General features: G+C 56.0%; 1 protein-coding gene across 2 annotated transcripts; it reads right to left on the bottom strand.

The window, feature by feature from the left end:
• Positions 1-2013: 2013 nt before the first annotated feature.
• Positions 2014-9794, bottom strand: MARCKS (myristoylated alanine rich protein kinase C substrate). Of its 2 annotated transcripts, none has more exons than XM_049092479.1 (2): positions 8388-9794; positions 2014-5994 (listed from the first exon to the last, which is right to left on the bottom strand). In XM_049092479.1, exons 1-2 carry the CDS (start codon positions 8487-8489, stop codon positions 5038-5040), a joined length of 1059 nt encoding a protein of 352 aa, XP_048948436.1. In that variant the 5' UTR covers positions 8490-9794; the 3' UTR covers positions 2014-5037. The 2 variants fall into 2 exon arrangements, with proteins under 2 accessions (XP_048948436.1, XP_048948435.1); XM_049092478.1 differs by lacking the exon at positions 8388-9794 and adding an exon at positions 6541-7091.
• Between the last annotated feature and the right edge of the window lie 435 nt (positions 9795-10229).

Genomic DNA, 10229 nt, shown 5'->3' with positions numbered 1-10229 from the left:
TCTATTTCTTCTTCGAAGGTCACCGGTCATGTTGGGTCCCCTAACACCGTCTTTTGAACTTAGTGACCTCCTTAAAGAGCCTGTCTCCGAATACAGCCACATTCTCAAGTGCTGGGGGTTAGTGCCGCAACCCGACCCGGGGCAGGGGGAGGGCACACGGTTCGGCCTACACCAAGCCCATTCGGAATCTCACGTTTATCGATAACACCAATGCCGTATTAACTGCTTAAAACGGTTTGGAATTTAGAAAAAAAAAACCCTTCCATGTTAGCTCAGAAGCTAGACCCCTGAAGCTCATGAAATTCATCACGTAAGCCCCACTTTGCCAAGTCTGTCCCCGACACGCCTCCTCCCTCCTGCACTCCCAGACGCTGGCTCTTCACACCTGTGCTCTCCAGTGTGGTAGCCGCATGTGACCAGAGGACACTGGAAATGTGACCGCTCCAAACCGAGGTGTGTGGTCAGTGTAAAATACACCGGATTCCACAGACTTGGTAAGAAAAAAAAAAAAAAAAGTGAAATATGTCACTAAGTTTGGTGTGGATTACATGTAAAGGATCCTGGGGTTATTGGTTTCATGCTTGATCTTTGTTTTTTTTTTTAATATGATTACTAAAAAAAAGTTTAAAGTCACATGTGGCTCTCATTCTATTTCTATTGGTTGGTGCTTTCCAAAATATGGGTATATCGTTTGACCTAAGGCTTGCTTTGAGAGCTTTCTTACACGGCCAATTTGTAACTCTCCCCAAGAATCGCTCCCCCCCCGCCCCACCCCAGTACACAGGTATAGAATTGTAGCACCACATCCAGTCCCTTACATTTCAAACCTAAGGAACAGCGTCCCGCTTGTTAGGAAGACAGCCTGTAATGCTAACGTAACGGATTCAAAGGAAATGTGTTGTATTGAAGTATAAGTGACAGGTAGTCCTGCCGCCTCTCACCTTTCCCAGAAATGAGGGAAGTTGTAATTAACAGCAATGGACAAAGATACCTATTTTTCAATTACCAGTCCTACTTAAAAAAAGTCTTATATTCTAATTTTAGCAAAACACTAGAACTGAGATTATTAGGATTCCTAGAAATTTTGCAGTAATTAAATACTTGCAACCCCTAGATCTTATGGCGGGGGGTTTTGCTTTTGTTTTAAAGTTGCTGTTGAGGGGCACCTGGTGGGCTCAGTCTGTAAAGCATGTGACTCTTGATCTTGGGGTTCTGAGTTCCAGCTCCAGGTTGGGTGGAGATTACTTAAAAATAAAAATTTAAAAAGTTGCTGTTAAAAAAAAAAAAAAAAGGGTGCTGTTGTGCAGTTGAGAGGAACTGTAGATAGAAGTATCTTAGGGATCAGTTATTTCTCACTCTTTTCAGGTACATAAAGTAAAATACAATATACATAAAAAAATATAGTATTTCTTTCCCATTTTTAAAATGGCACTGTTGGATGTAAAGGGTGCTGGCAACCTGAATCCCCAGCAAGGACTGGAATATCTACGGACTGAAAGCATTTTAAGATTCATGTTTGATACATCCTGCTTTAAGCGCTTTCATATGGCTGGGAAGTGGAAAGGGGAAAAAATGCTCAAAATTGCAGTGAATGATGAAAGGAAAGATAAAAGCTAGTAGCCCTGTCACTTAACCAATTACTTAATTTTGAAAGCAAATTTAACTATGTTAAACTACGGGCCCCCTTCCCAAAGTATGTGAATGCAAAAAGCACCTTTTCCCCAAATTTTATTTTATTGTTTATATACATGAGAGGAATATGTAGATACACTGCATTCTTTCCCAAACATATTATCAAGACCTATCAGCACGATGTTTGTGGACTTGTTAACAGAGAACTCACCTTCAGGGGATATGATTATATATCCTAAATATAATGTCAAGCATACCTTCCAAATCCCTTAAATGGAGTAATAGTTAATACTTACCATCAACCCTTAAAATTTTAAGTTTTTCTCTAAAATTTGCATTTTAAAATTAAGTTTGTAAAAAATCCTATTTTAGCAAGCTTGATTATATCAACCGGTAAAACTTTATTTTACAAGCAATAGGAATTGAATCAAATGATTATTATAATCCAGAGGAAGTATCTTATAACCATAGCAAATGCCATTATACATACTGCCGATACAGATTTAATAAACAATACTGAACTGTACAAGAGTTATTTATTTTTCCTTAATCTCAAAGCTATTGTTAGTAATACAAAAAAGCCATATTAACATTTTTCCATTAGAAAACAATGTGATGTACAAAACTTTGGATGAAAAGGTATATGTCAAATTTCATTTAATCGCTTGGTGGAAAATCCACCACTCCATCAATACCACCCAAAGTGTTTTAGGCAATTAAAATCAAAATAATGCATCTTAATTCCAGCTGTTAAAAAACAAAAACAAAAACAAAACAAAAGAACCCAAGCCTAGCAATATAGTTGGCTACACAGTATTTTTGACTACTCACGAGTTAATTTTTTAAATCAATTTTTTTGAGTCCTCCCACATACTAGGCCCTGTACTTGGCCAAGCAGGCATTTGAGAAAAAGTTGGTGAGGTTGGAAAGACCCTATAAAGCAGTCCTTTGGTTACCAGATTTGACTTTTAACTTTCAAACATCCTTCAAGACCAACACACCCCAACTAAAAGTACATACTTTTCCAAATGCTATTTGTAGTAGTGGGGAGGGTATTTGGTAAGGAGAGGTCATGGACTATCATATATGATCTACTCTTCCAATTATTAGCACGTCAAAAGCTAATGTACCTTTCTAAGGAGTTTAAGATTTGGCGCTCGGTTGTCACAAATGTGGTTCAGTCCCACCGTGAACCCTACACAAGGCGTGCTGCTCAAAAACAGCAGAGGTGTGCGTCAACTATTTTCCTTCGCCATCTCATGAAGTAATGGTACCTGATACACACCTTTATACCTTCAAATTCAATCCAGTTTAGGATCCAGTGAAGAAAAAAAAAAAAAATCCAGTTATGCGGTGGTAAGAGCAAAGGTGAAACTGGTTAAGGATCATCACTATAGAAGGAAGCATCATTCTCTATCTTTTCCCTTTGAGTAACAAGAGACTAACACACTACTGATTTAAAAAAAAAAAACAACAACAACCACTCGCAACTATCGAATTGAGGCAAGTACTAAAGGCCCATAAACTGACAACATTGCCCATTCACCACCATCACTTCTTTACATAAGCCTGTTTTCCTAAGGTATAACACATAATCTAAGCAGTATTTGGAAATCAGCCAAGCACTAATCAATTACAATGGCAGGTAATACACCATCAATTTCTGAAACACATTTGGCCACTTTTGTGGCCCGTCTGCAGTTCGGATTAAATAGACTCTCGCTCAGGTTTCTGGACAGGCATGACCGAAAACATACTTTATGAGATTTTCACATGACATTTAAATGGTCTTGGGGGGGGGGGGGTCACACCACTTTTGTATTAAATGGTTCATTCTGACATGCTATATAACTACCATAAAAATAACTGTTGAATTTTTTAAATGAAAACTCAACGTCAATGCAGGTAAATGGTAACAGACACGGAAGGCTGTTGACTCCTTCCTGCGTGTAATCTGACACTGCTGATTATGAATTTCAGAGTCTGGAAAACTTCAGATTACAAACCACAAGAAAATTTACTCTTGATGGCATGCGAGATGTTCCTCAAAACTATCCTTGAGACCTAGAGGTCTCGGTACTTTATCAGAACATAAATAAACACAACAGATTTGTACATTTTATTCACATTTATTTTTCGCTTTTAGTGTGCTCACAGAAAATTAGAACACCTTAAGCAGGAGTTTAATAGCAATTTTTGTAAGCAAAGTTACATTCCATCTCTAAGTCAAATTGGTCAAAGCTTCTCCAGTATTTACAAAACATGATAGACAAGATGCTACACAAAACCATTGCATCTGAAGATTTTTTTTTTCCTTTATTCTCAAAGACGACTGGAAAAGAAAGCATTGTCTGCTGTAATCAAAAACATACCACAGTATAAACAGTAACCATTCCACTTATCACAGCTTGGTTGAGTTTAAAATTTGTGTTTAAAAGGTCCAAGATGACTGCAGTTTTACAAAAATGGGCAGGGTGGAGAGTTGCAAACTTCATGTGCTTCTGGATATCAAGATTTGTTTTTATACAATAGTCACAGTTAAAAACACCCTGCTGGTAATACATAATTACACTTTATTAAGGTCATAAACCAGCAATAAACAATAAAGCCTATACAACTTGTAGTTCTACTTAATCACTGACTGGTACAGCTAACATGAGATAAGTGAAAAGTTCCTATGGTTTAAATGAACTCCTAAGACTATGATCTTTTTTTTTTTTTTAAATCTGGGTATTGGTGTTTTTTTTTTTTCTTTTTCCTTTCCTTCTTAGTCAAGACTTGTAGTGTTGTAAACCTGCCTCACAAAATACATTGTAATAACTTTTCTTTAAAAAAAAAAAAAAAAAGACTAAGCCTTTACACCATCGCTTCTAGTGGTACATTGTTCTTGGCAATGTCACGCACCACTGGAGATTTCCCCTTCGTGGCCCCTATCACTTCATCTGATATCCCTTTTGACCCACCCATCTCCTTCATATATGGGCATGTCCATAGATTGACAAAGAAAGTTTACATTTTTGAATAAAGATGCAAAGTATGCAAAAAACATTAATACTGATGCAAAAAAAAAAAAACAATAAAAAATAAAAAAAAAAAACGAAAGAGACACACAAGGCGGAGGAAGGTGGCTTAAGCGCTCCTCAACCTGTTGGAATGGTGGTAACAGAATGATCTGAGATGGGATCTGTGGGGGGGGGGAGGGAGGAGGGGGGAACAGAATTTGCTGCATTAAAAAAAAAAAAAAGGTAAAATCAAAAAAAAAAAAAAAAAAAAAGACATCTTTAAAAATCAATCCCTGGTTGTAGACGAGTTCTCCAAAACCAGTACCTGGCACCACTCCAACAAACGAACGGGGGGTGGGGGCGGGGGAGAAGAGTTCTCGGGTCGGCTCGGCGCTCCGCGCCTCTACTCGGCCGCCTCCGCCGGGGGGCCTTCCGGACTGCACTCGGGCTGGGGCTCCTGCGAGGACGCGGCCGCCGTGGCCGAGGCCGAGGCCGAGGCCGAGGCCGAGCCCGCCGCCGCCTCCTCCGCGGCCGAGGCCGAGGCCGCCGCCGCCTCCTGCTCGGGGCCCGCGGCCGGCGCCTCCGCGGCCTCCCCCGCGGCCTCCCCGGGCTCGGCGGCCTCCCCGGGCCCCGCGGCGGCGGGCGGCTGCTCGGGCGGGGCGGCGTCGCGGGGCTGGGCCTCCTGCGGGCCGCCGGCCGCCGCCTGCTCAGCCGCCCGGGGCTCGGCGGCCTCCGCGGCCTCCCCCGCGGCCTCCGCGGCCTCGGCCGCCTGCACCTGCGCCTGCACCTGCGCCTGCACCTGCGCCTGCGGCTGCGCCTGCGCCTGCGCGCCCGGCTCGGCGGCCTCGTCCTTGCGGCCGTCTGCGGGCGCGCCCCCCGCCGCCTCGGCCTCCGCCTCGCCCGCCTCCTTCTTGTTCTTCTTGAAGGAGAAGCCGCTCAGCTTGAAGGACTTCTTGAAGGAGAAGCGCTTCTTTTTTTTTTTCGGGGTCTCCCCGCTGGGCGAGGGCGCGGCGCCATCCTCCGCCTTGGGCGACGACGTGGACGACGCGGCGGACGCGGCCTCCCCCTCGGCGGCCGCCGGCGACCCCGGCGACCCCGGCTCGGCGGCCTCGGCCTCGGGCTCCCTGTCGGCGGGCGCGGCGGGCGCGGCGGGGGCGGCGGCGGCGGGGGCGGGGGCGGGGGCGGCCTCGCGGTCGGCGGGCGGCTCCTCCTGCTCGGCGGCCGGCGCCCCGCTCCCCGCGGCCGCGGGCTCCTCCTTGTCGGCGGCCGGGGCGCTGCCGTTGGCCTGCAGCTCCTCCTTGGCGCCCGGCTCGGCGGCCGCGGGGGACGCGTCCCCGTTCACCTTCACGTGGCCGTTCTCCTGCGGGCACACAAGGCGGCAGCGTCACTCGGGCGGCCCCCGGAGGCCCCGCGCCCCGCTGCGGGGGAGGGGGGCGTGCACCCTGCTGGGGGGGGCGTGCATCCTGCTCCGCGGGGGGGAAGGCCCTGCACCCCGCTGGGGGGGAGGGGGTGTGCACCCTGCTGGGGAGGGAAGGCCGTGCACCCCGCTCCAGGGAGACCCTGCACCCTGCTGGGGTGGGGGGGAGGCCGTGCACCCCGCTCCAGGGAGACCCTGCACCCTGCTGGGGTGGGGGGGAGGCCGTGCACCCCGCTCCAGGGAGACCCTGCACCCTGCTGGGGTGGGGGGGGGGAGGCCGTGCACCCTGCTCCAGGGGGAGCGTGCACCCTGCTGGGAGGGGGGTGTGGCTGTGCACCCCTCTCCGGAGAGAGGCCGTGCACCCCGCCCCGGGGTGGGGGGAGGTCCTGCACCCAGCTCCAGGGAAGCCCTGCACCCCGCCCCAGGAGGGAGGCGGTGGACCCTGCTCCCGAGGAAAGGCCGTACACCCCGCTCTGGGGAGGCTGTCACCCCGGCTCCAGGGCGGCCGTGCACCCCACTCCGGGGAGGTCCTGCACCCAGCTCCAGGGAGGCCGTGCACCCCACTCCGGGGTGTGGGGGGAGACCGTGCACCCTCCTCCCGGGGAGAGGCCGTGCACCCCGCTCCGAGGGGAGGCCGTGCACCCGGCCCCGGGGGGAGACCGTGCACCCCGCCCCGCGGAGGCCGTGCATCCCGCTCCGGGGAGGCCCTGCACCCGGCCCCGGGGAGGCGGCGTCGCCGGCCCAGATGAGCACCCTCCGCGGAGCCGGGGCAGGGCCGGGGCGGCGCCCTGGAGACGCGGCGGCGGCCGGGAGCGCCGGGCAGACGCCCTACGGTCCCACGGCGCCCGGGCCGCGCACGGGGAGCGGCGCATCGCCCACCGCAGCCCCCGCCTCCCGGGCTCCGCACGAACAAGAGCCACGTAACACACGATGCTCGGGGCGCCGTTAGGGCGCAGGCCCCGAGCCCGGCCGCGCGGTCCCCGGGCCCCACGCCCTGGAGGGCGTCCAAACCCCGAGCCCCCGGGGGCGCCGCGCGCGGCCTCCAGCCAGCAGCCCGGCCTGCGCGCGCACGGGCCTCCGCCCCGCAGGGCTCGGGGGCGCCAGGGGGCGCTGCGGCTCCACGGCGCGGGGCTGGGCGCGGGCGGGCGCGAGCGAGGGGCGGGGCCGCGGGGTCCCCCGCCCTGCCCAGCCCGGCCCTGCCCGCCGGCCGCGGCGCCCCCGGGCCCGGAGCGCGCAGCCCGGAGCCCGCAAACAAAGCTCGGGCGGCCCCGCGGCCTCCGGGTCCGCGCCTGTCGCGGGGGTCGGGCCTCGGCTTCCGCGCCCACCCCCCTCGGGTCGGCGGGGCCGGGCGCGCCACGGCGGCTCCTTCTGCACGTTCCACGGGTTCCGAGCCCCTCGGCCGAGCTCGCCCGCCCACTAGGGCGGAGGAGGCGAAGCCACCGGCCTCCGCTCTAGGAAAAGAGGCGTGGTGGGCGCCGGCGCTGGCGGAGCAGCCGCCCGTGGCCGGCCTCGCGCGCCCACCTGCCTACCCCCGGGAGCGGGGTGCACGGTCTCTCCACCCGGGAGCGGGGTGCACGGCCTCCCCCCGGAGCTGCGGCTTCCCCGCGGAGCAGGGTGCACGGCCTCCCCCCCCCCCCCCGGGAGCTGCGGTCTCCCCCCTCGGGTCCCGGCGGCGCCGCGCGCACCAGCAGCCCCGGCCCGCCCCGGCCCGTGGGCACCGGCTCCGCAAGGACCCGCGGAGCCCTCCCTCCCCGGGGACGCCGTGCCCAGGCCGGGTGGGTGCGGAAGGCAGGACGCAGGCCCGCGGGAAAGCCTCCCGGGGAGCCCCCGGCCCCGCGCTCCGGGAGCCGCGCGCCGCCCGGGCGCACAATGAGCGGCCCTCCCCGGCCCCCTGGCCTGGCAGCCCCATCACGCCACCCGGCCACGTCGAGAGCGACCCAATCCGGAGCGCAAACGCGGGGGCCGGCCCGACACCTTTGTGCCCACCGAGCGCACCCGCGACCTGGCCGGGGCGGGGGGGGGGGGCAGCACCTAGCTCGTCACGTTCCAAGCTCCGAACACGCCATTTTAGACACTTCGCACTTCTCAGCTCGCGGCTGCACGACAAGTGGCCGGGGTCGCCCGGGCAGCCCGCCTCCGCCCCCCGCCGCCCCCCGCCGCCCCCCAGGACGAGCTGACAATTCAGGCGGCCGCCTCCCAGCCAACTTTCCCGGCGGAACGCGGCCGCGCGCCTCCCTCCGCCGAAGGCGCCCCGGGCGCGACCCCGAGCGGAGGAGAAGCGTCGGGGCCGGACGGGGACGCCGGGGACGGCCGCCCGCATCCCAGGTGGACGTTACCTGGCCGTTCGCTTTGGAGGGCGACGAGGCCACGGCCGCGTCCCCGGGCCTCTCGGCGGCGGCCTCTCCCTTGGCGGCGGTCTTGGAGAACTGGGCACCCATGCTGGCTTCTTCAACAAAGAAACTCAACAGATCCAAGGGGGGGAAACAAAGAGCCTCCGGTTGGTGCAACGACGGGGCGAGCGGCGGCGGCAGCGGCGGCGGCAGCGGCACACACCCCGGAGGGAGGGAGGGGGGAGTGGGGGTGGCGGAGAGGACAGGACAGAACCGACTAAATACACTCCGGGTAAAAAAACCTGAAGTCCGAGAGCTAAAAAAGCAGCAGCGCAGGAGGGAGGGAAAAAAAAAAAAAAAAAAAAAGGGGGAGGAAAAGAGTCGAGCACGAAAAAAGGAGCCCAAGTGTAGCCTTTCTTTAAAAAAAAAAAAAAAAAAAAGAAGTAATAAAAAAAAAAAATCCCAGATTTGTAGCCGCACCGTAGACAAGAGGAAAATGGAGAAATCTCCCTGGTTGCTAATAAGATGCGGGGTCCAACGCCCAAGTGCACAGATGAATGGGCTCGCGGGCGCTGACGCGGCCCCCGCGCGCACCGGCCAATCCGCGCGCCGCACACAAAGCAGGGGGCGGGGCCTGCGCGCCCGGCGAACAATGGAGCCGCGCTTTGCAAAAGGTTTGAAAATCGGCCCTCGGACCGAGAATTAACGTCCCCCAAATAAATAAATCGATTAAAAAAAATGCATGCCCCTCGCCTCCCTCTGCTTGAAAATAATGATGCATCCCTGGATTGGCTTGCTTTGTTTGGAATTAATTAACGCGGGGGGAGGGGCAGGAGGAGGAGGGTGGGGAGGAGGATGGGGAGGAGGATGGGGAGGAGGAGGAGGGGGTACTTGTGGACGGGGGCGGAGAAAGCGTTAACTTGACTCGCTTTGACTCCTGTCGGTCTATATCCGCGTCTGGCTCCCCTCCCCCCAGCCTCCCCGTGTGTTTATGTGCGTGTGTGTCTGTGTGTGCGCGTGTGCGTGTGTTGGGGACAATGGCTGGGATCCGTGCGCGGCGTGTTCCATGTCGGTTTCACAGATCCTGCACCGAGTTTGTGTTTTTTTTTTGTTGTTGTTTTTTTTTTGCATGTGTGTATGTGTTTTCTTTTTTTCTTTTTAACGGTCGCAAACGTGAAATCGGTCCCCCCCCCCCCACACACACACCCCTTCCCCGTCGAAAGGCATTTAAACCACGAAGATCGAATTTCATCAAACGACATCTCGAGTTGGAATTAGGTCTGTAGGCCAGACGTGGAAGATGCACAGGCGGCGAGGAGCCCGAGCGCTCCACCGAGGAGCAATCTTTGCATATTGGCCCGCGCCGCTCCTCGACTCGCGCCCCCACCCACTGCACCCCCGGCCACTCGCAGTTGGTGACCCCCCCGCGCCCACCACCAGCGCCGCCGCCGCCGCCGCCGCGGTGCACACTATAAAGTGGGGATCCCAATAGTGGGCGTCGCATCGCCGCCCGGCCTGACAGCGCGGCTCCGCTGAAACGGGGCGCAGCCTGGAGCGCGGGGCCCCGTGTCCCCGCTGGGGGTGCGCCCCCGCCGCGTCGGTGTGAATCGCTTGCAGCCCGCCTCGGAGGGGCTGTTTCCGAACGCGTGTGCGTGTGCGTGTGCGTGTGCCCGGCGGCGAGTGAGCTCCCGGAGGCGGGGCGGGCGGGGCGGGCGGGCAGCCGCGAGGAAGCCCCGTGGAGACGCTGCAAGCGGAGCCCCGGGCGCTGCAGGTCGGGCTCGGGGTGCGGACCCGGCTCCCGGGGGCGTGTGTGCGACCCGGGGCACCTCGACCCGCGCCCCCCGCCAC

This window comes from Canis lupus, chromosome 12 (assembly GCF_003254725.2).
Source record: "Canis lupus dingo isolate Sandy chromosome 12, ASM325472v2, whole genome shotgun sequence".
Classification (NCBI taxonomy): domain Eukaryota; kingdom Metazoa; phylum Chordata; class Mammalia; order Carnivora; family Canidae; genus Canis; species Canis lupus.
The sequence above is the reverse complement of the archived record's forward strand: the minus strand, read 5'-3'. Positions and strand labels throughout refer to the sequence as shown.